This window comes from Jaculus jaculus, chromosome 1, assembly GCF_020740685.1.
Source record: "Jaculus jaculus isolate mJacJac1 chromosome 1, mJacJac1.mat.Y.cur, whole genome shotgun sequence".
In the NCBI taxonomy this organism is placed as follows: domain Eukaryota; kingdom Metazoa; phylum Chordata; class Mammalia; order Rodentia; family Dipodidae; genus Jaculus; species Jaculus jaculus.
Window position 1 is genome coordinate 32,379,316 of NC_059102.1, and position 26,277 is coordinate 32,405,592.

At 45.7% G+C, this 26,277-nt stretch overlaps 2 protein-coding genes across 3 annotated transcripts in view; one reads left to right on the forward strand and one right to left on the reverse strand.

Annotated features, from left to right (window-relative positions):
- Sufu (SUFU negative regulator of hedgehog signaling) overlaps positions 1-14,486 on the reverse strand; it is a 126,869-nt gene extending 112,383 nt beyond the window's left edge. For both annotated transcript variants that reach the window (XM_004659396.2, XM_004659395.2), the window contains exons 1-2: positions 14,305-14,486; positions 9,004-9,138 (exon numbers count right to left, since the gene is read on the reverse strand). In XM_004659396.2, coding sequence (XP_004659453.1) covers positions 9,004-9,138; positions 14,305-14,486 — 317 coding nt within the window. The remainder of the gene's footprint in view (positions 1-9,003; positions 9,139-14,304) is intronic.
- Positions 14,487-19,390: 4,904 nt separating this feature from the next.
- Actr1a (actin related protein 1A) overlaps positions 19,391-26,277 on the forward strand; it is a 31,303-nt gene continuing 24,416 nt past the window's right edge. Inside the window, exon 1 of the mRNA XM_004659397.2 lies at positions 19,391-19,544. Coding sequence (XP_004659454.1) covers positions 19,497-19,544 — 48 coding nt within the window. The 5' untranslated portion in view covers positions 19,391-19,496. The remainder of the gene's footprint in view (positions 19,545-26,277) is intronic.

Consider the following 26,277-nt stretch of genomic DNA (forward strand, 5'->3'; position numbering starts at 1 on the left):
ACACAGCCTTGCTTACATCTCATGGGTTTATTTTTCTTTATTCTTTCTTTTTTGAGGTAGGGTCTCACTCTAGCCCAGGCTGACCTGGAATTCACTATGTACTCTCAGAGGGACAGAGAACTCACAGCGATCCTCCTACCTCTGCCTCCCAAGTGCTGGGATTAAAGCGTGCGCCACCACGCCCGGCCTCATGTCGCTTTTGATCCACCATAGCCACTGGTACTACCAGACGGCGGCCAGAAATCCCCAGAGAGAAATGCCGAAGCCACCTCTTCCAGTCTCATGTAACCCCACATTCCAGCCACAGCTGCCTGGACACAAAGGAAAAGGCCAGAGCTGTAGGATTCTGACAAGCACTGGGCAGCTGAAGTTCAGCTGTCTGACATCTCACCTCCCAAGTTTGGGGACTCAGACAGGGAAGTCACTTCAGCAGAAGCCAGTTGGGGATAGCCCCTGGCTTCCATTCTCCTCTGTGGTTTCACCAAGCTAGAATTCATGCCACCTCTTTAACCTCAGAATGAGCTTGTTCAAAACATTTTAGGCTGTGGGATATAGCTCAGTTTGGTACAGTGTTTGCCTAGTATGCAGGTAAGCCATTGGTTCAATACCAATCACTACATAAACCAAGTGTGATGGCATATGTAACCCCAGCAAGCATGAGGTAGAGGCAGGGAGATCAGAAGTTCAAAGTGATGGGCTGGAGGAATGGCTTCGCAGCTAACGTGTTTGCTTTCAAGGCCAAAGGACCCAGGTTCAATTCCCCAGGACCCATGTAAGCCAGATGCACAAGGGGGCGCGCACATCTGGAGTTCATTTGCAGTATGGCTGGAAACCCTGGTGCACCCATTCTCTCTCTCTCTCGTTTCTATCAAATAAATTAATAATAATAAAATATTTTTTAGAAAAAGAAGTTCAAAGTCATGCTCAGCTACATCTGATCAATGAGAACTAAATTATAGTTAGAGGGAAGAAGCTCTGGTGTATGAATACACAGTAGAGTGACTATAATAATAATCTCAAAAAGGTGAAAAAGAGCTGGGCATAGTGGTGCACGCCTTTGATTCCAGCACTCAGGAGGCAGAGGTAGAAGGATCACCATGAATTCAAGGTTACCCTGAAACTACATAGTGAATTCCAGGTCAGCCTGGCCTAGAGAGACTCTACCTTGAAAAGAAAAAAGAAAAAAAAAGGGGGGGGGGCGCTGAAGAGAATGCTCAGTGCCTGCAAAGCTTAGGGACCCAAGTTTGATTCTCTAGTACCCACATAGAAACAGATGCACAAAGGTAGCTATGTGTCTAAATTTCGTTTGTAACATCTGGAGGCCCTGGCATGACTATTTTCTCTCTCTCTCTCTCTCTCTCCTTGCTCGCAAATAAATTATATATGTATATATAGATATGTAGATATATAGTTAAATAGAAAAATAGATATACTTTTTTTGGTTTTTCAGTGTAGGATCTCACTCTGGCCCAGGTTGACCTGGAATTATGTAGTTTCAGGGTGGCTTCAAATTCATGGTGATCCTACTACCTCTGCCTCTCAAGTGCTCAGATTGAAGGCATATGATATGACACCTAGCAAAATATTTTTTAGAAAGGTTAAAAAAAAAAGGACTTTGGGCTGGAGAGATGGCTTAGCGGTTAAGCGCTTGCCTATGAAGCTTAAGGAGCTCGGTTCGAGGCTCTGTTCCCCAGGTCCCACGTTAGCCAGATGCACAAGGGGGCACACACGTCTGGAGTTCGTTTGCAGAGGCTGGAAGCCCTGGCGCGCCCATTCTCTCTCTCTCCCTCTATCTGTCTTTCTCTCTGTGTCTGTCGCTCTCAAATAAAAAAATAAAAAAAAAAATAAAAAATAAAAAAAAAAAAAAAAGGACTTTGATCCAGGTGTGGTGGCACACACCTTTGATCCCAAAACTCAGGAGGCAGAGGTAGGAAGATTGCCATGAATTTGAGGCCACCCTGAGACTACATAGTGAATTCCAGGTCAGCCTAAGCTAGAGTGAGACCCTACCTCAATAAATCAAAAAAAAAGAAAAGAAAACAAGGACTTTGGAGCTAGAAAGAGCCTAACAACTAGATTAGACTCCCCAGTATATATGTAAGCTAGATGCACAAGGTGGCACATGCATCTGGAACTCATCTGCAGTAGGTGGAGGCCCTCATACACCCATTCTCTCCCTCCAATAAATAAACAAAAATATTTTTTAGCACATGCCTTTAATCCCAGCACTTGGGAGGTGGAGGTAGAAAGATCACCATGAGTTTAAGGCCACCCTGAGACTTCATAGTGAATTTCAGGTCAGTCTGGACTACAGTGAAACCCTACCTTGAAAAAACAGAAAAAAGTATTCTTGGAGCTGGAGAGAAGGCTTAGTGGTTAAGGCGCTTGCCTGTGAAGCCTAATGACCTATGTTCCACTCTCCAGATCTCATGTAAGCCACAGGCACAAAGATGAGACAAGCGCAAGGCTGCACATGCCAACTAGATGGTGCGAGCATCTGGAGTTTAATGGCAGTGGCTGAGGCCCTGGCATGCCAATTCTCCCTCTCTCTCTCTAAAAAAAATAAAATTAAGCCAGACGTGGTGGCGCACACCTTGAGTCCCAGCACTCGGGAGGCAGAAGGAGGAGGATTGCCATGAGTTCAAGGCTACCCTGAGCCTATGTAGTGAATTCCAGGTCCACTTGAGCTAGAGTAAGACCCTACCTCCAAAAAAACCAAAATAAATAAATAAAAATAAAATGAAAAATAAAAATATTTTTGTGCTAGAGATATGGCTTAGCAGTTAAGACACTCGCCTTCAAAGGCTAAGGATCCATGTTCAACTCTCCAGATCCTATGTAAGCCAGATGCACAAAGGTGAGGCAAGTGCAAGGTCGCACATGCCCACTGGGTAGTGCAAGCGTCTGGAGTTCAATTGCAGGGGCTGAGGCCCTGGTGTGCCAATTTTCTTTCTCTCTGCCACTTTCTCTCTCTCTCTCTCACTTTCTCTAAAAAGAAAGGCATTCTTGGGGTGAGGAGATGGCTTAGTCAGTAAATGCTTGTTACTCAAGCATGTGGGCCTGGGTTCAGATCCCCAGTGCACATGTAAAAAGTGACAGAAGCATCTGTAATCCCAGTGCCTCCAGAATTTACCCTCTTGCTACTCTAGCTGAATCTGTCAACACAAGATTCACTGAGAGATAATGTCTCAAAAAAGTAAGGCAGAGCTGGGCATGGTGGTACATGCCTTTCCAGCACTTAGGAGGCATTAAGAGGATTGCTGTGAGTTCAAGGCCAGCCTAGGGCTTACAGAATGAGTTTCAGGTCAGCCTCACCTACAGTGAGACCCTAACTCAAACACAAACAAACAAATAAAAAAAAAAGAGGTCAGGGGCTCGAGAGATGGCTGGGGCAGTTAAGACATTTGCCTGCACAGCCAAAGGTCCCAGGTTCAATTCCCCAGTACATATGTAAACCAACCTGAGCTAGAGTGAGACCCTACCTCCAGAAAAAAACAAAAACAAAAACAAAAACAGATAGATGCATAAGGTGGCATATGCATCTGGAATTTGCTTGCAGTGGCTATAGGCCCTGGCATGCCCAGTCTCTCCTTCTCTATCTACCTCTTTCTCTTTCTCAAATAAATAAATAAAATTTTTAAAAGGTCATGACTGGAGAGATGGCTTAGTGGTTAAGTGCTTGCTTATGAAGCCTAAGGACCCTGGTTCGAGGCTCACTTCCCCAGGACCCACGTTAACCATATGCACAAGGGGGCGCACGCGTCTGGAGTTCGTTTGCAATGGCTGGAAGCCCTGGCGCGCCCATTCCCTCTCTATCTGTCTTTCTCTCCCTCTCTCTCTGTCACTTTCAAATAAATAAATAAAAATGAACAAAAAATTTTTTTAAATATATAGGGTTCTGGAGAGATGATTTGGTCAGTAAAGAACTTGCTGTGCAAGCATGAGGACCTGAATTCAGAGCCCTAGTCCCCACGCATATGCTGGACAGGGTGCAGCATGCCTGCAATCCCAGCACTCAAGATACAGGCAGATCCCTGAGGCAAGCTGGCTAGCTGCAGTAACCACAGCCATGAGCTCTGGGTTCAGCAAGATAACTTACTTCAAGAAATAAGATAGACAGTGATAGAGGAAGATATTCAACAATGCCTTCTAGCTACCACATGCACGCACACATGCACTCGTATCCAGACACACATTTAGACACACACATCCACACCAAAGACACATATACATGCAAAAAAAAACCAGTATTAACTATACTGGAGTGGAGAGATGGTTCAGTGGTTAAAGGTGCTTGCTTGTAAAGCCTGACAGCCCTGGTTCAATTCCTCATACCCACATAAAGCCAGATGCACAAAGTGGTGCATGTGTCTGGAGTTTGTTTCCAGTGGCAGAAAGCCCTGGCACACCACCTATGCTCACTCTTTCTGTCTGCCTTTTTCTTGTTTTCCTCCAATAACTAAAAAATTTAAATAGTACTAACTATAATAAATCTGTTAACAAAAAGGTACAGACTAACTGTACAAATACTTTCTGCTGGTTTTTATAAAAATATAAATGATGAGCTGGAGAGATGGCTTAACGGTTGAGCGCTTGCCTGTGAAGCCTAAGGACCCCGGTTCAAGGCTCGGTTCCCCAGATCCCGCGTTGGCCAGATGCAAAAGGGGGCGCACGCGTCTGGAGTTTGTTTGCAGTGGCTGGAGGCCCTGGTGCGCCCATTCTCTCTCTCTCCCTCTATCTGTCTTTCTCTCTATGTCTGTCGCTCTCAAATAAATAAATAAATAAAATGAACAAAAAAATATTAAATAAATATATATATATATATATATATATATATATATATATATATATACATATATATATATATAAATGAGCTGGACATGGTGGCTAACATCTGCAAATTTCCACACTTGGAAGCCTGAGGCATGGGAATTGCCACTAGTATGAGGTCAGTCTGGACTATAGAGTAATACCCTGTCTCAAAACAAAACCCGACAATTCTCTCTATATATATACATATATATGTCTGCCTGTCTGTCTGTATGTATGTATATGTATATGTATGTATGTATATATATTCATTCCCCTTTACTTCCCCACATCTGCTTCTGATTCCATCTCCATCATTAATACTGTAATACAGGATCTGAATTCAGGTAAGATTAAGCTCCTAATTCCCAAGGTTTCTGCTAACACTGCAATAGGTCCATTTGGAAGGCTGTGAAAGCAGCCCCAGACATTCATTGCTCCCACCATGTGCCAGGGAACTGATGAGGCCTGGACCACAGAGCTTAATGAGAGACAAAGAAAACTAGCTTGGTGTCTGGGGTCAGGAAAATGGTATAGCCCAGAGGCTTAAGAGTTCAGATTCTGGACTTAGTCTAGATGTGAAACTTTGAGCAATTCATTTACTCCCTCAAGAGACATTTTCCTCATCTATAATATGGATATAACAAGAGAACCTGATAAGTCCTCTTTCTTTAATGTGTGTGTGTGTGTTATGTGTTTGTGAGTATGATGCTAGGACTATATAGTGAACCTGTCTCAAAGGGAAAAAGATTGCACACATTGGAGACTACTAAGGAAAACAGGGGAAACAGGTAAGATTTAGAAGGGTTCAGGACAGCAATCAGGACCAAAAATGTAAAGTACAGCTGGGTGTGGTGATGCACAACTTTAGTCCCAGCACTCAGGAGGAAGAGGAAGGAGGATCGCTGTGAGTTTGAGGCCAGCCTAGGACTACAGAAAGAGTTCCAGGTCAACCTGGGCTTGAGTGAGACCCTACCTTAAAAGAATGTAAGAGCCCAAGAAAGGGTAGGACTCCTTACAACATGCTCCCCCAGACACACAATGGCCTGGATATCCATGACCTCACAGTGCCTGACACTATCAACACAAGACCATCATAATAGAAGGAAAAGATCATGAGGGGCTGGAGAGATGGCTTAGCGGTTAAGCGCTTGCCTGTGAAGCCTAAGGACCCCGGTTTGAGGCTCGGTTCCCCAGGACCCACGTTAGCCAGATGCACAAGGGGGCGCATGCGTCTGGAGTTCGTTTGCAGAGGCTGGAAGCCCTGGCGCGCCCATTCTCTCTCTCCCTCTATCTGTCTTTCTGTCTGTGTCTGTCACTCTCAAATAAATAAATAAAAAATAGGGCTGGAGAGATGGCTTAGCGGTTAAGCGCTTGCCTGTGAAGCCTAAGGACCCCGGTTTGAGGCTCGGTTCCCCAGGACCCACGTTAGCCAGATGCACAAGGGGGCGCATGCGTCTGGAGTTCGTTTGCAGAGGCTGGAAGCCCTGGCACGCCCATTCTCTCTCTCTCCCTCTATCTGTCTTTCTCTCTGTGTCTGTCTCTCTCAAATAAATAAATAAAATATTTAAAAAAAATAAATAAAATAAAATAAAATAAAAAATAAAAAAAAAAAAAGATCATGACATCCAAATAAAAGAGAGACTGATTGAGAGGGGGAGGGGATATGATGGAGAATGGAGTTTCAAAGGAGATGGTGGGGGGGAGGGATGGAATTGCCATGAGGTATTGTTTACAATTATGGAAGTTGTCAATAAAAAATTTTAAAAAGGCTTTAAAGAAAGTGAAGTAGATAATCCAAGTACAGATAAATGCAGGTTAAAAGGATGTAGAGTGGCACACAACTGCAATCCCTATCACTGAGGAGGCTGAGCTGGGAGGATCATAAGTGAGGCCAACCTCAGCAATTCCACGAGACCCATCATCTCAAATTAAAAAGGAGGAAACCAGGGAGACGGATCAGTGGGGAAAGTGCTTGCCATAGAAGCATGAGGACTTGAGTTCAGGTCCCAAATAAAACATTGGATGTGGCAGTGGCTGCCTATAACCCCAGCACAGGAGAGGTAGAGACAGGAGAATAATCTTTAGGGCTTGCTGGCTAGCTAAACTAACTGAATTGGTAAATTCTAGGAGCAGCAAGACCCTGTCTCAAAAAATAAAATGGAATTCAACTGAGAAAGACACTCAGGGGCTGGAGAGATGCCTTAGCAGTTAAGGCGTTTGTCTGCAAAGCCAAAGGACCAAGGTTCTATTCCCCAGGATCCATGTTAGCCAGATGCACAAGGTGACACATGTGTCTAGAATTCGTTTACAGTGGCTGGAGGCCCTGGCACGCCCATTCTCTCTCTCTCCCTCTTTCTCTCTGACAAATAAATAAATAAATAAATATGTGTGTGTGTGTGTGTGTGTGTGTGTGTATGAAAGAAAGACACTCAGCACTCACCTGTGGCCTCCACATTCATGCACACAACCTGCATATACACAGGTGCGTAAGCATATATACCGCATATACATGTAACTGTTTTTAATTTTAAAAAGGAACTACGTAAGCTAGAGAGATGGCTTAGCAGTTAAGGGGCTTGGCTGTGAAGCCTATGGACCCAGGTTTGATTCCCCAGTACCCATGTAAGCCAGATGCACAAAGTGATGCTTGAGTCTGGAGTTCGCAGTGGCTAGAGGCCCGGGTATGCCCATCCTCTCTCTACCTCCCTCTCTCTGCCTCTTTCTCTCTCCATCCCACTTACAACAAATAAAATATTTTTTAAAAATAAACAGGGACTGGTCCGATGGTAGTGGGTTGTCAGTACTTACATTATTGTCATTAAAGCTGTATACAAGCCCCACTGCTAAATTGCTAAATTTGACTGGCTAACAAAAAAGGAAATAGATGAGCTGGAGAAATGGCTTAGTGCTTGCCTGCAAAGCCTAAGGACCCAGGTTCAATTCTCCAGTATTCACATAAGCCAGATGCACAAGGTGGCAATGCGTCTGAGTTTGTTTGCAGTGGCTGAAGGCCCTGGAGCATCCATTCTCTCTCTCAAATAAATAAAGAAATAACTCAGGCCGGGCGTGGTGGTGCACGCCTTTAATAGCAGTACTCGGGAGGCAGAGATAGGAGGATCACCATGAGTTCAAGGCCAACCTGAGACTACATAGTGAATTCCAGGTCAGCCTGGGCTAGAGTGAGACCCTACCTCGAAAAATCAAAATCAAACAAATAAATAAATAAATAAATAACTCAGTATTTTAAAGACAGGAAGTAGGCAAAGCCATACAGTCCCAGCGCTCAGGAGACCGAGGTAAGAAGATCCCTTGAGCCCAGGAGGAGTCTGAGTGAGGCCTAAGCAACACAGGGAGCCACTATCTCAGGAAATTAAAAAAAAAAAAAAAAAAAAAAGATAGATCAGGTCAAGCTGGTGGTAGTAGCAACTGCCTGTAATCTCAGCACTGGGAAAGGAGGGACAGTTGGATTGCTGCAAGACCAAGGTCAGCTTGGTCCAGAGTGACTTTCGGACCAGCTGGGGCTGCATAGTAAGACTTTGTCTCAAATTCAAAACAAAACAAAGCAGGTAAGAATCATGAGCAGTATGAAGTTGTGGCAAAGCAAGCAGAACAAAATGCTAATGGGAGAGATTCTGTTTGCTGTCCAACTTTGCTTTATGTTTAAACACTTTGAAAAATGTTATTTATTTGTTTGAGAAAGAGAGAATGAATGGGGGCACCAGAGCCTCTTACCACTGCAAACAAATTCCACACACAAGCACCACTTTGGGTACTAGGGAATCAAACCCTGGGACTGCAGGCTTTGCAAACGAGCGCCTTTAACTACTGAGCCATTTTCCCCAGCCTCTGTTCAAAAATTTTCACAGTAATCTAGGAAGGAAAAAAAAAAAAGGAGAAAAGAAAGGCATTAAAGGCAACAGCTATGTTGCCTGTTCTGATCCTAAACTCCAGAGCAAGCTTGGAAACCTCTGATGGTTTGGGAACTCTTGCTTATCGGGCAGGCATCTTCTTGCACCAGAGAAGCAGGGCTCGGGTGGCTCACCTGGATCACCACAACATGATACCGGTTTCTAACTGACAAGCGTCACCCTTACTTACAGTACTAACATTAACACAAGTGTTCCAAAAAACCTGAGAAATGGGCTCAAAGGGAACAGATAGGTGGAGGGCAGGTGGGTGGTGTACACTCACTCATGGACTCTGCTGTCTCCATAGAGATCACTCAGGCCAAAGCTGATGTAGTGCCAGTGCTCCGGGATGTTGGCAGAAGGACTCCCCATGTTTCTGTACATACTAACATAGTCCAAGGGGTCTGGACCGCCCAACCTGCAAAACATAAAATAGAGGTATCAGTGCGACCTGGGAAACAAACGAAACAATGTCAAGCTAAGTGGCTCTGTTCTGAAAACCCTAAAGGAACCTAGAATACTTGAAGTTAATTAAAGGGAGGTAGCATTTCTTTGGGGTAAGCCCAAAGGATAAGCAGGTGAGGCTGCCAAATTTCTGCGTGTACAAGAAGTTCCTGTATCTACAATGGACAAGGCCTCCGCTAGAAATAAAACAGATGGAGCTGAAGAGATGGCTAAGCAGTTAAGGGACTTGCCTGTAAAACCTAAGGACCCAGGGACCCACATAAACAGGATGCACAAGGTGGCACGGGCGTCTGGAGTTCATTTGTACTGGCTAGAGGCCTTGGCATGCCCATTCTCTCTCTCTCTTTAATAAATAAATAAATAAAATATTTAAGAAACAGAGGATATGATGGAGAATGGAATTTCAAAGGGGAAAGTGGGGGGGAGGGAGGGTATTATCATGGGATATTTTTTATAATCATGGAAAATGTTAATAAAAATTTGAGAAAAAAAATAAATTAAGGAAAAAGAAACAAAACAGATGTGGTGATTGCCCATTTTGCTCTCTCCCATCTCAAACTGCTGATCCCAAATAAGATTAGAAGGATTAACTCTTCTTCTATGGTCCCTCAGAACATGCCAAGTTTCAAGGCAAAAGGTACAGGTACGTAAGTCAATCAACTGGCCTCTACTGAATGAATGGCTATTCAGAATATCTCCAATAAGCATCCTTCCTAGAAGCAGAGGCTCCACTCCACACCTGACTTTTAGATACCTAGTTCCTGAAAACCTTTATTGTGCCCTAGTTCCTGAAAACCTTTATTGTGTTAGTGATTATTCTAAACATTCTCAAAACCTCCAATTTGCTCAGACTCTGGCCTGTCCTCCACGGACCTATAAAGGTCTTTTCTCTTCATAAGTGACAAAGGCCACTTAGGCTAGCTCAGTGCTGCACAAAGACGTGCAACAGGAGCCAGGCTGAGTCCTGTGAGTTCCTGTATCCTCATACTCTAAGGAGGTGACTTCCTCAAAAGCAAAGCTGGGATAGTAAATGACTGTGGTCACTAAGGACCACACAAAAATTTCCCCAAAATGCAAAGAAACAGATGAGGAAGAGATTCAGTCATTATCTCACTCTGCAGATTGAATTCATTCCCTTTAGTAATTAGTACTTAAAAAAAAAAAAACCTGGGCTAGAGAGAGATGGCTTGGCTGTTAAGGTGCTTGCCTGCGAAGCCTAATGACCTAGGTTCAATTCCCCAGTACCAACGTAAGCCAGATGATGCACGCATCTAGAATTTGTTTACAGTGATTAGAGTTCCTGGTGTTCCCATTCTCTCTCTCTCTCTCTCTCTCTCTCTCTCCCCCTCCCTCCCTCCCTCCCTCCCTCTCTCTCTCTCTTCCTCCCTCCCTCTCTCTGCCTCTTGCTATCTCTTTCAAATAAATAAAGGGAATCTTAGATTCAAGAATCATACTAACTAGCCAGGCATGGTGGCACATGCCTTTAATCCCAGCACTTGGGGAGCAGAGTTAGGATTGCCAAGAGTTCAAGGCTACCCTGAATCTACATAGTGAATTCCAGATCAGCCTGAGCTAGACCCTACCTCAAAAAATCAAAAATAAATAAGTAAAAGAATCATATTAACTAGAAACTATCAATAGAAGAAAGTCTGCATTGAGTTCACAATACTATATTTAAGCAGCCTCAGATCAGTCCACAGACTGCAAAACCTTTGCTTGTCCCTGGAACACTGATGGAGTGAGTACACTCTGCAAGTGAGTTAGTCTACTGAAAGGACCCAAGACATGCCATAGGCAATGTCAGCAAGTGTGCCAGGACCATGCAATTCAAATCCTATTTTAAAACCAGTAGGTCTGGTTTCATCCTCTTTGCCAGGATACTATTTGCCTTAGTAGAAACCCTTATTCTTTGCTAGGAATTTCTGTTATTTATAGAACTTATGAGAAAGTCACTACAAATAGCTTACAATCTCAACTGAGTTAGGAAAAGGCACAAATCTCCATGTCTGCCCTTAACTTTGGTTTCACCAAATCATTTCACTAATTCCACAACTAGGCATTAGATTTAGAAAAGTAGAGGGCTGGTGGGCAAGGGGTGGAGAAAAGGAAAGATGGGCTAGAGAGGTAGTATAGCAGTTAAGGCGCTTGCCTACAAAGCCTAAAGTCCCAGGTTCAATTCCCCAGTACCCATGTAAAGCGAGATGCACAAAGTGGCACATATGTCTGGAGTTCATTTGTAGTAGCTAGTGCGCCCATTCTCTCTCACTCTCTCTCTCTCTCTCTCTCTCTGTTTGCAAATAAGCAGGAAGGGAGGGAGGAAAGAGATGTCTTTTTGGACCTCATTATGGCTGTAGAACTCCAAAATATATAGGAGTGACTATAGGCCCCCATATCTTCTCCAGCTTCCTGCAAACTCTGAATTGGGCCCCTGCTAGAGTCTAGATCCATGCAGCAACCAGCAGTGAGACTATGTGCACTATTGCTGCTACACCTGCCACACCACTGCATCTCCACTGACCATGTATCCCAGGAGAAGAGTCCTGGAATAGCCAAGAGTAAAGCAAAGTTAGCCTCATCCCCCAGCTCAGAATATTCTGCTCTACTACTCAGACTACCTGAGGAAATTCAAGGGTATAGAGCATCTCTTATCATAGTTCCTCTAACACTTGACTTGTGTCTACAAGGCAGGTTCAGGACTGTGTGGACCCAGAGCACCAGGCTCTGCCTCTGTGCTTTGATCCTTGCTATCAGATCATCAGCTTTCAGCTAGAGTAAACCTGCTGGCCAGAAACCATTAGCTAAAGAATCACTCCTCAGCAGCAAAAGAAATCCCAAGGTACCCTAGGCCATAGCCAGACCCAAGCAGGCTGGGCAGTCTTCCTGCAATAAGAATCAAAGAGGTCAGGACATGGTGACACAAACCTTTAATCCCAGCACTTGAGAGGCAGAGGTAGTAGGATTGCCACTAGTTCCAAGGCCACCCTGAGATTACATACTGAATTCCAGGTCAGCGTAGGCTACAATGAGACCCAACCTCAAAATTAAAAAAAAAAAAAAAAATTGTCACTCTATGCTGACCCATTGCTGATTAAAGGCACACACCTTTAATCCCAGCACTCAGGAGGTAGAGGTAAGAGAATCGCCTAGGCCAGCCTGGGCTACAGTGAGACCCCGTACTTTGGAGAGGGGTAGAAAGATACAACCTAGCGACAAGCCTGAAGTAAGAAGGGAAAAAAGCCGGACATAGTGGCGCACACCTTTAATCCTAGCACTCGGGAGGCAGAGGTAGGAGGATGGCCATGAGTTCGAGCCTACATAGTAAATTCCAGGTCAGCCTGGGCTAGAGTAAGACCCTATTTCGAAAAACCAAAACAAACAAACAAACCTGTAGCCATTCTTGGACGTTTCCATGACCCTTTGCTACGTCCTTTAACACATAACTCTATCCTTGACAGCCACTTGAATGGCATTAAAAAACAGTTGCCCAATCCAGTGCAAAGATTTCTCTTCCCACTTAAATGAGACCTGAGCAAATAGCACAACAGAACCTGACCCACTTTTCTCATAACATGGGACAAGTTATTCACAACAATTAAATACAGAGGTGCAATTTGAACGGGTGATTAAGTTAGCAAGAGTTGCTTTCCACTCAGAAGTGCTCTTCAAAACTCCTCCCAATCTAAGAACAGTTTGCCCACCACAGAGGAACTGTATTGCAGGCCACACCTCCTGACTCACAGGAATGGAGGAGGCTATTGCCTATGCCTCCCCCAACTTAGAGAACAGGTGGCTGGTCCCCAGGCCCCCTTCATACTGTCAGCTTGTCCTCCAAGGAGCTGGCCTCAGCCCTGTACAGCCTAACCCCTGCTATCTCCAGAGGCAGATAAGCTGTCATGGAGTAAAAAGACTCAGTCCTAAAAGGGGGAGGTGACAGCCACTTCCCCTACAGCTCTACCCTTTGCTAACACCCCAAGGTTTCATACTGCAGGAATGAAAGAGCCTGCATGAATGTGGTCCTGGACAGACTCAGGCCATCGCTCAGTCGACTTTTGGGCCAGAACGATCATGAGGACAAGTCTCCATAACATCTGTTTTGCCTGAAGACTGATGGAAGAAGCAGGTTGCGAACAGGAATGGGAAACGAGAAAAAGCCATCCCTACCAAGGGCAGCCCCATCTGTAAACTGATCCTTTCAGGAGCAACTTGAGAGTGGCCCAGGGCTTCCCAGAGAAACTGCTGCAGAAATCCTCAAGGTGAAGACAGGAAGCTCTTCCTTAATGCCCCACGGCCCAAGGCTCAGGTCTCCCATCATGTACTTCCCGCGGGGAGTAGGGAAGCTTCTGGGTCCCCTTCAATCCTGAGCTTTGCAAACCACGTTTCTCCCCGCGTCTGTTCTAACACCCTAAAGCAAAGTAGCCGCAGCGCCGGGAGCAACCTCTGCAGACAGAACTGTGCCGAGTAAGCAAAAAGTTTATCTGGAAGAGTTGCTCTGTCAAACTTCAAAAGCAACAGCTTCTCACTGATAGGGCTTCTGCGCTCATCTCATCCGGGAAAGGCATCAAAAGGCGTCCTCTCCCCCTCAGCAACTTCACAGGCAACATGCCCTTCATCTTGCCCCCCCCCCCATTCCTAACCCTGGCCCCGGACTTCCCCGTAGCTTATGCCTTCTCGTGCCCTCAGAGCTTCCCCAGCCTCCAAAGCCCTCTCTTGCACTCCCCAGCCCACGCCTCACCTCCCCCTTCCCTTCAAGCCGCCCCCCTCGGCTTCCCCTAGCCCACTAATGACCCCCTGCAGGCGCCCCCTCCTTCCACCACGTTTACAGATCCCTTTCATGCCATTCCCCCTCTGCTCCTCCAGACACCCCCAGTTCTCACTCCAGTCTCCTAATCCCGGTTAACCCTTCACTCCCGGGATCCGTTAACCCCTTTGTCCCCCATTCCCAACTTCACAAGAGTCTTCACTCCTTCGACAAGCAATAGAAAAGCCTCCATGTCCCCAAGTTCCTGGAACCATTCTCCTCCCCCCAGCCACCCTCACCACCAGCCCGCAAGTTACTTTGGTGCCCGGCGATCGGAGCTTTCCCCGGCCCGCTCCTGTGCTCCCAAGGCCCAGAGCATACCAGTACTTGACGATAGCGGTGACCTGGAGCGGGTTCGGCTGGTCGGGGTAGAGGCGGCGGCACTCTCCGTAGATGGCGTGCAGTCCAGGGGGAAAAAGCGAGGCAAAGGCCGGAGGGGCACTGGGGCCGGGGGCCGGGGGCGCGGTGGGGCCGGGGGCGCCGCTAGGCCGCAGCTCCGCCATCGGGGCGCGTAGGGCGCTGGGTGGGTGGGTGGGGGGTGGGTTTGGGAAGCTGGGAGGGCTGAAGGAGGGAAGAGGGCGGCACCGTGCCACCAGCCGACCGACTGTGGTGGGTGCGACTCCCCGAGGCGATGGGGGCTGCGGCGAGGTCTCGCTCCGCGCCTGCGCACGGGCTCAGTCCACCCAAACCCTCGCCGCCGCGAAGTCTGCCAGAGGGTGAAGCGGGGCCGCGGGGAGCTCGAGAGGGCGGGGCGGCGACGCGCCCTGTGCTGCCTACTCATTGGCTAGAGTCCTTGCCAGTCACAGCTAGGAAAGGCGTGACTTGACAATAGGCCCCACCTTCTTCTCCCAGCGCTGGGAGGAGTCCCAAGGCTCTTGGTCTCCCCCTAGTGTTAGGAGGAACCCGGTTTGAAAGGGGGGCGTGGTAGCTTTTCGAAGGTGCTAGGGACCCACGAAAGCTCTGAGAAGACACCAATGAAGTACTTGTCGTGTTTTGCTGTTATGCTGAGGATTTCAATATAAATCTGACAGTAGATCGCTTTATTTGCTCATTTTATCATATTACAAACCTTATTTTTTGTTTTTTGATGTTTTTTTTTTTTCAAGGTAGTATCTCACTCTAGCCAAAGCTGAACTGGAACTCACCCTGCAGTCCCAAGCTGGCCTTGAACTCACAGAGATCTTCCTACCTCTCTGAATCCTAGCCATATCCGGCTTGGAACTCTTAATATTGCATGATACTATCGACAAAAGGGTCCCTGCAGAGCTGTGCGTGGTGGCTCGTACCTATAAACCCAGCGCTGGGTGGCTGAGGTAGGAGTTCAAGGGTAGAGTGGGGAAAAAAAAAAGTCCCCACAATTCGAAAGACCAGGAAAGAAGCAATCCAGAGGCTGCAGACATGGCTAAGTGGTTAAGATGCTGGCCTGCAATGCCTAAGGATCCAGGTTCAATTCCCCAGTACCCATGTAAACCAGATACACAAAGTGGCGCATGTATCTGGAGTAAAAGAAGCAATCCAAGGGAAAGAGTCCTGGGCTGTTTTGAAAGCATTGACATATATACCTTCTCTTCGCCCCCATATTATACATGCAAGTCAATACTTGCTAGCTCCTTATGAAAAAATGGGGTTGTAGCTGGGTGTGGTGGCGCAAACCTTTAATCCCAATACTCAGAAGTAGGAAGATCACTGTGAGATGAGTTCAAGGCCACCTTGAGACTACATAGTGAATTCCAGGTCAGCCTGTGCTAGAGTAAGCTCCACCTAAAACACACACACACACACATAGAAAGAAAGAAGGAAAAAATAGGCCTGGGAAGATGCCTCCAAGGTTAAAGGCCCTTGCAAAGGTTGATGGCCTGAATTGAATTCCCAAGACACTCACTTAAACAGACACAAAAGATGGCGTAAACCATAAGTGCCTGGTGTTCATTTGCAGGCAAGAGGCCCTGGCATGCACATGCATGCACACATACAATAAATAAAAAATTTTTGCCAGGTGTGGTAGTTAGTGTTCACCTTTAATCTCAGCACCAAGGAAGCAGAGGTAGAAGGATTACCCGAAGTTCAAGGCTACCCTGAGACTACATGATTTTTTGTTGTTGTTGTTTGCTTACTTAGTTTTTTGAGGTAGGGTTTAACTCTAGCTCAGGCTGACCTGGAATTCACTATGTAGTCTCAGGATAGCCTGGAACTCACAGCAATCCTCCTACCTTTGCCTCCCGAGTACTGGGATTAAAGGTGTGCACCACCACACCCAGTCGGTCAAGTGAGTCATGCATTTCAAGCCATCCAGGAGACCAACCTGGAATCTTCTTATCCATAGTCAGACATATTATCCATTGCACCACTGGCCCTACGCAAGACTACATACTGAATTCTGGGTCAGCCTGGGCTAGAGCAAGACTCTACCTCAATAAATTATATATGTGTGTATATATATCATTTTTTAAAACTGAAGATAGTGCTGGAGAGATGACCTAATGGTTAAGGGGCTTGCCAGCAAAGCCTAAGGACCTGGTTGGATTCCCCAGCACCCAAATAAAGCCAGATGCACAAGGTAGCACATGTGTCTGCAATCCATTTGCAGTGGTTGGGGGGCCTGGTGTACTCATTCTCTTTCTATCTTCTTTCTTTCTTTCTTTCTTTCTTTCTTTCTTTCTTTCTTTCTTTCTTTCTTTCTTTCTTTCTTTTTGCCTCCCAAGGGCTGGGATTAAAGGTATGTGCCACCACAACCTGCTATCTACTTCCTAAGTAAATAAATCACATTTTTTTAAATTGAGGAAATAGGGCTGGAGATATGGCTTAGTGGTTCAGTCGCTTGCCTGCAAAGCCAAAGGACCCAGGTTCATTCGATTCCCCAGTACCCACATAAACCAGATGCACAAGGTGACGCATGCATGCATCTGGAGTTTGTTTGCAGTGGCTGGAGGCCCTGGCGCTCCCATTCTCTCTCTTTCTCTCTCTCTCCCTGCCTCTTTCCCTCTCTCAAATAAATAAATAAAAATAAAATATTTTTTAAAATTGAGGAAATATACACAATACCATATTCGGAGGAGATCATGACATCAAAATAAAAGACAGACTGATTGAATGGGGGGGGATATGATGGAGAGTGGAGTTTCAAAGGGGAAAGTGGGGGAAGGGAAGGAATGGGTTATTGTTTACAATTATGGAAGTTGTCAATAAAATAAATAAATTTAAAAAATTTAAAAAATCATGGAAAATGCTAATAAAAATTAAAAAAATAATTGAGATAATAGAACCATCCCTAAATCCTTAGATGATTTAATTCTTGTCATTAAATCATATGAACACTTTCAAATATCAATCCTCAGACAACATTCTCCTAACGGTTATATATATACAGGAAAAAAAATATGAAAGGTTACCAAGTGTGGTGGCTCACTCCTTTAGTTCCAGCACTCGGGCACTCGGGAGGCAGAGGTAGGAGAAATGCCAAACAGTTCAAGGCCACCTGAAACTACATAGTGAATTCCAGGTCAGCCTAGGCTAGGCTAGAGAGACACTACCTTGAAACCCTCCCAGCCGCCCGGTTTTGGAGCACGCCTTTAATCCCAGCACTCAGAAAGCAAAGGTAGGAGGATCGCTGTGAGTTTGAGGCCACACTGAGACAACATAGTGAGTTCCAGGTCAGCCAGGGCTAGAGTGAGACCCTACCTCAAAACAAAACAAAAAATCTCGGGGCTGGAGAGATGGCTACGTAGTTAAAGGTGAATGCCTGCAAAGCCTAAGGCCAGAGTTTGGTTCCCCAGTATCCACATAAGACAGATGCACAAGGTGACACATGCATCTGGAGTTCTTTTGTAGTAGCTAGAGGCCCTGGCGTGCCTACTTTCTTTCTCACTCAGTCTCTCAAATAAATGAAATAATTCTTTTCTTTTTTAAGTGAAGGTCTAGGAAGCCGGGCACTCCTGGAGATTTCTCTGTGAAGGAAATTCTCTCCATCTCCCTTCTCTCTTTCCAGCCTGGCAAGGAGAATTCTCTCGCTTGAGTCTTTCAGCTAGCCCCCTCTCTAGATCTTAATTCCCCCTGCAATGTCTCATAACTCACATTTTTTTGTTTAAAAAGTGAAGTTCTGAAAGATGTTTTTAAATATTTTATTTATTTCTTTATTTAAGAGAGAGAGAAAGAGAGAAAATGGTCACACCAGGACCTCTAGCCACTGCAAACAATCTCCAGACACAAGTACCACCTTGTGCATCTGGCTTATATAGGTACTTGGGAATCCAACCTGGGTCTTTAGGCTTTGTAGGCAAGCACCTTAAGTGCTAAGCCATCTCTCCAGCCCTGTTTTCTGTTTTTTGTTTTTGTTTTTAATTTTTTAGAGAGAGGAATGGAGAGAAAGAGCCAGGCATGGTGGCGCATGCCTTTAATCCCAGCACTTGGGAGGCAGAGGTAGGAGGATCGCCATGAGTTTGGGGCCAGCCTGAGACTATATAAAAAAATTAAAAAGAGGGAGAGAGAGAGAACTGGTGCACCAGGGCCTCAGCCACTGCAAACGAACTCCAGAGGCTTGGGTCACCTAGTGGGCATGAGCGACCTTGCCTTATCTTTGTGCTTCTCGCTTGCAGTGGGATCTGGAAAGTTGAACATGGATCCTTAGGCTGCACAAGCAAGCTCCTTAACCGCTAAGCCATCTCTCCAGCCCTGTTTTTATTTTTTATTTTATTTCATTGTTTTGTTTTTTCCAGGTAGGATCTCACTCTGGCGCAGGCAAACCTGGCACTATGTAGTCTCAGGGTGACAGGGATCCTCCTACCTCTGCTTTTTACATGATGTGCAGCAAGTACTCTACCACTGAGCAACATCTCCAGTTCCAGATGTTTACTGATGCTTTATAAAACCAAATAAAAATATGACAACTGCCGGGCGTGGTAGCGCACGCCTTTAATCCCAGCACTCGGGGGGAGGCAGAGGTAGGAGGATCACCGTGAGTTTGAGGCCACCCCAAGACTACATAGTGAATTCCAGGTCAGCCTGGACTAGAATGAGACCCTACTTTAAAACAGGAAAAACAAACAAACAAAAAACGACAACTTTATGTTGTTCAAGTAAAGGGATGGCGGAGTGGCAGGACACGTTTGTGAAATCCAAATAGTCGAGAATTGCCGACATATCCAAACATAGCTACACACAAGTATTCTAGAAGACTCTATAACTTCAGCATGTATTGAGAACCCCTACGGAAGGACTGCAGAGCCTGGAAAGCAACACAATCACTAACTTGAGGGTTATTAATCTATGGGGACTACAAACCCCAACGTACCGTGCGTCAGAAATACACCGCCCAGTCTCTTAAATCAGGCAAGATCTGGCGCTGTCTGGAGCGCTAACCCTGGGGCAAGGCATGCTGGGGATTGTAGTTCTTCAGCGGCGAGTCCGGCCGCTCCCCGGACGCGCTGTACCGGCGACTAGACTGCGCATGCGTGTCAGTGGCGTTAGCCGTGGACCCGGCTGGCAGTTCCTTCCTCGGAAGGAAAAATTCCTCTGCCATGGAGTCCTACGATGTGATCGCCAACCAGCCCGTTGTGATCGACAACGTGAGTAGCGTCTTTATCTCTAAAGGGACTGTACTGTCTTGCAGGAAGGATCGTTTCCCGGGTTTCAGCTTAGGCCGCCGGCTCTTTGTCACTGGCCAGGCCTGTTAGGCGGGTTCAGCCGCCGCCGCCTCCGTCCTCCCTTGCCCCCATAGCTTACGGGCGGGGAGTCCAGTCTGCAGCTACGGGATGGAGAACTTTGAGTTGCACAAAGGGAAGAGCTGTGGTCCTAACGGGGTCTTAGGGCCCTTGGCTCGAGGGGCCTTAACCGTTCTCTGAGAGCCTAGCACCCGCCCTCTCCCTGGTTCCGGGTCACGCTATTGGTTGCGCTTTCTGTCCATCTTGGCGTATTGGTCCCTCCTCTGGGACTCACCGATCTGCAGTGATTGGCTCACGCGCGTGTCGTTCTCCGGCCTCCGTAGTGTTTCCCTCTCTGTAAGGGGCGGGGCGGGGCTGTAGGGCTGTGGCGATTGGCTTTGCGGACTCGGGGAGGTGGGGTGCGGAAGGCGAGGGCCGGCCGGAGGGTGCTGGACTGAGTTTCCTAGGGTGCAAACCGGTGGGGTGGGGCGGGACGGGGTGGTGTGGTGAAGTGCGTCTGGGTGGGGCCGGAGAAATGGCCGGCCAGAGGATTTCAGTTACTTCTATGGTTATAAATTATAGTTAAGAAAGAGTGATCAAGCAAGCGAGGAGGTGATTTCTTCTTTGGAAAGCCGTCTCTTTCTCTCGCTCGCACGCTCTCTCTTGCTCACTCTCGGGGAGGGAGCTGCTACCAAACAGTATTTTGCCGGATGCTCTAGCGACAAAGACTGGACGGTTAAGAAGTGTGCTCCTCGTTTCACAGATGAGAACACTGAAGCTGGAAGTCATCAAGGTCATGCGGTAGCGTTGTCCCGTAGGCACCGCTTTATTCGTCCTTCCGTTTGCTATAGCACCCCTCGCGCATCAATAACGACTGATAGAATCTAAACACTGCTTCTATGGCAATTTTCTTCCATTTCTGTATTCCATTCAAAGGTTTGGTCCCATCAAGATTGCTATCTTGAGCTGGGGAGATGACTTAGCCAATAAAATGCTTGCCTGGAAAGCCAAAGGACTCAGGTTCTATTCTCCAGTACCCACATTAGCCAGATGCACTAGGTAGCGAGTGCATCTGTAGTCATTAACAGTGACTGGAGGCCCTGCTGTGCCCATTCTCTTTCTCTGTCTATCTGCCTCTCCCAGTCTCAAATAAACAGATAGTTGGGTGTGGTGGTGCATGCCTTTAATCCCAGCACCGGGAGGCAGAGGTAAGAGGATCACTGAGAGTTCGAGGCCACCCTGAGACTACATAGTGAATTCCAGGTCAGCCTGAGCTAGAATGAGACCCTACCTCGAAAGACCAAAAATAAATAAATAAATAAAAACTTAAAAAAAAAAAAGATTGCTATCTTTCTCAAGTCCCTCCTCCCCTTCCTCTCCCCCGCCTCCCCCCGTTTGAGATGGAACTACCAGTCACCCAATCAGATTCACTCTGGCTTCATCCCCTAAGACCTTGGTCATATTACTAGGATATTTTATTTGTATCATCTTGCTTATGCGTTAGCTCTGGTAGGTACATGGGAATTACCCAGTTTATGAAGTGGAGTGAGGTTTGGAGACGTTTGTCAAATTACGTGGTTTAGGAGTTGAAGAGCTGAGACTCACCTTGAGAGTCCAGGTTTCTCAGTTTTTCCCAGAAAAGGTGCTTCATTTTTTGTAAACTGTCCTGCCCTTTTAACAAATATATTTACTTATTTATTTGTTTAAGAGAGAGAGAAAGAGGCAGAAAGAGAGAGAGAAAGAAAGAGAATGGGCACACCAGGGCCTCCAGCCACAGCAAACGAACTCCAGACCCATGTGCCACCTTGTGCATCTGGTTTACATAGGTCCTAGGGAATCGAACCTGGGTCCTTAGGCTTTGCAGGCAAGCTCCTTAACCACTAAGCAATCTCTCCAGCCCCCTCTGCCTTTATTTATTTATTTTGGTTTTCCAAGGTAGGGTCTCACTCTAGCCCAGGCTGACCTAGAATTCACTATGGAGTCTCAGGGTGGCCTTGACCTCACAGCAATCCTCCTACCTCTGCCTCCCAAGTGCTGGGATTAAAGGCATGCACCACCATGCCCAGCCTTTTATTTATTTTATTTATTTATTTTTTTTGAGGTGGGTCTCACTCTGGCTCAGGCTGTGCTGCCTATAGCCCAAGCAGTACTCAAATTCAAGGGGATCCTCCTGCTTCAGCCTTCCAAGTACTGAGATTAAAAATATGTATCAGAAATGGACAGATGGCTTAAGGTGCTTGCCTGAAAAGCCAAAGGACCCAGGTTCAATTCCCCAGGACCCATGTAAGGCAGATGCATAAAGTGGCACATGTATCTGGAGTTTGTTTGCAGCAGCTAGAAGCCCTGGCCTGCCCATTGTCTCTCTCTGTCTCTCTGCCTGCCTCTCTCTCTCTCATAAATAAATAAATTATATATATATATATATATATATATATATATATATTTTTTTTTTTTAAGAAGCTGGACATGGTGGTACATGCATTAATCTTAGCACTTGGGAGACAGAGGTAGGAGGATCACCATGGGTCGGAGGCCACCCTGAGACCTAGTGAATTTCAAGTCATCCTAGGCTAAAGTAAGACCCTACCTCAAAAAAACAAACAAACAAACAACAACAACAACAAAAAAACCCAGCAAAAAAGAAACCTCTGAAACTGTGAACCAGAAATAAACCTTCCATTAAAAAGGGGGGGGGTTCTGGAGAGATGGCTTAGTGGTTAAGGCATTTGCCTGCAAAGCCAAAAGATCCTGGTTCAATTCTTCAGGATCCACGTAAGCCAGGTACACAAGGGGGCATATGAATCTGGAGTTTGTTAACAGTCACTGAAGGCCCTGGCATACCCATTATCTCTCTCTTTCTCTTTCTCTGTATCAAATAAATAAATAAATACAATATATTTTTATAAAAAGGTATGAATCACCATGCCACCTACCTCAGAATTGTTTTAAGAAAAGAACATTAGAGGTAAATTGAAGCCTCTTTGTACCCTCCTAAAACCCCATTCTTTCTTTGTGTTCCAGACACAGCCATCATTATAAAATTGATGTGTTCTTTTTCACCCATACGTTTATTTGTATCCTTAGCATTTGTGTTTTGAAATGTAACTTAAGTTCTATCATCTTTTGTTGTGTGTTTGTGTGTTAATGTAGGGTCTCACTCTAGCCCAGGCTGACATGGAATTCACTATGTTGTTTCAGGGTGGACTCAAACTCATGGTGATCCGCCTACCTCTGCCTCCCAAGTGCTGGGATTAAAGGTGTGCGCCACCACATCTGGCTTCTTTTTAAGGAAAAGTCTCACTCTAATCCAAGCTGACCTGGAACTTAATCTGTAGCCCCAGACTGGCTTTGAATTTATGGCAATCCTCCTACCTTAGCCTCCTGAGTGCTGGGAAAGTGCTGTCTTATTGGCTAGCTCGTTTTATTACAGCAAATCCTAAACATAGCTAAGGAGAAGGAATAGTACATTGAACATCCACAGATCCATCATCGAGCTATAACAGTTGTCAACTCTTAGCCAGCCTTCCCATTTTAACTCAGTTTCCTCTTCCATTCTGATACAATTAACATTATCAAATACCTATTCAATATTCAACTTTATTCATTGTCTCTTTTTTTCTTTTTTGATTTTTCGAGGTAGGGTCTCACTCTGGCTCAGGATGACCTGGAATTCACTATGTTATCTCAGGATGATCTCAAACTCTCGGCAATCTGTCTACCTGTGCCTCCTGAGTGCTGGGATTAAAGGCGTGCTCCACCACACCTGGCTCATTGTCTCTTTTAAAAACAGTAACATGCTACCAGCTCTTATAGCCCTGCATATGCTGATTCACTTAAATTTAAGGGACACTAGACCTGACTGAGTAAGTTAAGTCAGTGTATTTATTTAACACTGTCATTTGTAATGTGACATTCTGGCTGTTGGCTGTAATAGTTTAGTAAGAATTCATCCCTTCAGAAACTAACAGAGGCCCTAACTACCCTACAGTGAACACCAAGGACCCTACTTAGGAAGCCCTTCAGGGAAATGGGGATGAGGTGAGGGGATACAAGACTATAACCTATGTAAAAAAATGTATTTATAAGGTTAGAGAGATGGTTCAAAACCTAAGGACCTGAATTCAATTCCCCAGTACCCATGTAAAGCAGTTGCACAGTGGCCCATATATCTGGAGTTCATTTACAGTGGCTGGAGGCCCTGGCATGCCCATTCTATCTGTCTGTTTTAGTCCCCCCCCCCATTACAAGTAAACAAACAAATAAAAATATTTATAGGGGCTGGAGAGATGGCTTAGCAGTTAAGGTGCTTGCCTACAAAGCCTAAGAACCCAGGTTCAATTCCCCAGAACCCACAAAAACATTGAAAAGAATATATTTATAGCCAGGCATGGTGGCACGTGCCTTTAATTTCAGCACTTGGGAGGCAGAGGTAGGTTGCCCGCTGTGAGTTCAAGGCCAGCCTGGGACTACAGAATGAATTCCAGGTCAGTCTAAAAAGAAGAAGGGATTCAGTGGAGGGAGGTTTATGGGAGGTGAATATGATCATAGTATACTGTTAATATCCATGGAAATTGCCAATAATAAATAAATAGAATTCATCCCTTAATGGAAAGGGTAGAGGAAGAGACTTAGAAATATATGTTTCACTGTTCAATTATGTATGTTTTCCAAGCCAAGGCTGAGCTTCACATGAAGCTAAATGCACTAATAGTAGGAAAGAAAGTAGAAGAAGTGGAAGAATTGACATTAATTAGTTGCTGGGGATATCTAGAATAGGGATCTCAAACTCACTGCCTATAGAGGCCAAACAAGAATAGAGATATGAGGGGTGGAGAGATGGCTCAGAGGTTAAAGGCCCTTGCTTGCAAAGCTTGCCAGCCTCTCTCTCTCTCTGTCTCCTCACAAATAAATAAAAGTGTAGAAATCCATTTAAAAAATTGGAATATGCTGGGCATGGTGGCACACATCTTTAATCCCAGCACTTAAGAGGCTGAGGTAGGAAGATTACTGTGAGTTCGAGGCCAGCCTGAACTACATAGTGAATTCCAGGTCAGCCTGGGCTAGAGGCCCTGGCATGCCCATTCTGTGTTTGTATGTCTGTCTCTCTGCTTGCAAATACGTATGTACATACGTACGTACATACATACATACATAAAAACTTTCTTATTTTTCATGAGGTAAGAGAGACACTCTAGCCCAAGCTGACCTGGAATTCACTATCTAGTCTCAGGCTCACCTCATACTCAAAATGATCTCATACCTCTGCTCCTGAGTGCTGGGATTAAGGGACGTGTCCCCATGCCCAGCAGTTTTTTTTTTTTTTAATACTTTCTGGACCAAACAAAATATTAGCTGGAGAGATGGCCTAGTAGTTAAGTGCTTGCTTGCTTGCAAAATATGTCCAGGACAACCTGTCCTGATATCAATAGCCCTAACTCTCAAAATCCAGTTCTTACTTGAAAAGTAACAAGCCTTCCGCCGTCTCCCCCGCACACCTTTAATCCCAGCATTTGTGAGGCAGAGGTAGGAGGATTGCCATGAGATTGAGGCCAGCCTGAGACTGCATAGTGAATTACAAATCAGCCTGAGCTAGAGTGAGACCCTACCTCAAAAAAAAAAAGAAAAGAAAACCTAAAACAACAGCAGCAAAATACGAGAGGGCTGGAGTGGTGACTCAGCAGTTAACACACTTGCCTGCAAAGCCTAACAACCCAGGTTCTATTCCCAGTACCCATGTAAGCCAGATGACAAAGTGGCTCATTCATCTGGAGCTTATTTGCAGTAACTGGAGGTCCTGGCACACTCATTCTCTCTCTCTTCTTCTCATTCTCTATGTATCTCTCTGTTTGCAAGTACATAAAGAAAATATTTTAAAACTAAGCAGAAGTGCTTAGGATAAAATTTGTCTGAGCAACAAGGTCAACGGCCAGCTAGCTGTTCCTGAGAGCCTTATGGAGGGAATTGCTCTTCGTTTGCTGCAACAGAAGAAAGGTCAGTGGTGGTGGCTGCGAGCTGACCTCGTAAGCCAAATCTTCCATGAGAGTACTTTTCCAAGATGCCTCAAGAGGGCATTTGTTCGTTCCCTTTGCCAAAGTGAACAACCAAAAGAGTGGCATCTCCTTTGCCACTACACAGTTCTGAGTTGTAAGTTCCATTAAAAAAAAAAAATCTCCTGGTCTGGCTTGAGCAGAACCGAACAGCTCATCCACCTCTACTTCCCAGGGATTTTCACCTAGGGGCCTGACGGGACCATGGTGCAGAGGGTGGCAACACAAGGACAAGCTGGGTCCTGTTCCTCTGAGTGCATCATGCCCATGCTACTTTGGTAGCTTTTCCTGCCCCGCCTCTGCCTGGGGCTGCTGGCCTAGCTACTCCTTTGGGTTCCATTTGCCAGTCTTCTGCACTTGATTTGAACTTTAGTTAGCCAACATCTCCTGAGTATCCAGCATATGCCAGAAACTACTGATAAGGTGAAGTCTCCAACTTTAAGGAACTTGGAGTGAAAGAGACAAAAATCCGAGCCATAAATTCTAATAGAAAGCACAATGAGATGCTTGGTACTGGTAAGAGTGATTTGCTGTGAGATGATTAATTGGAGAAGGATAATCACCTCCAACTAGGGGTTATTCTTCAGGAGGAAGGCATTATGTTTGAACTT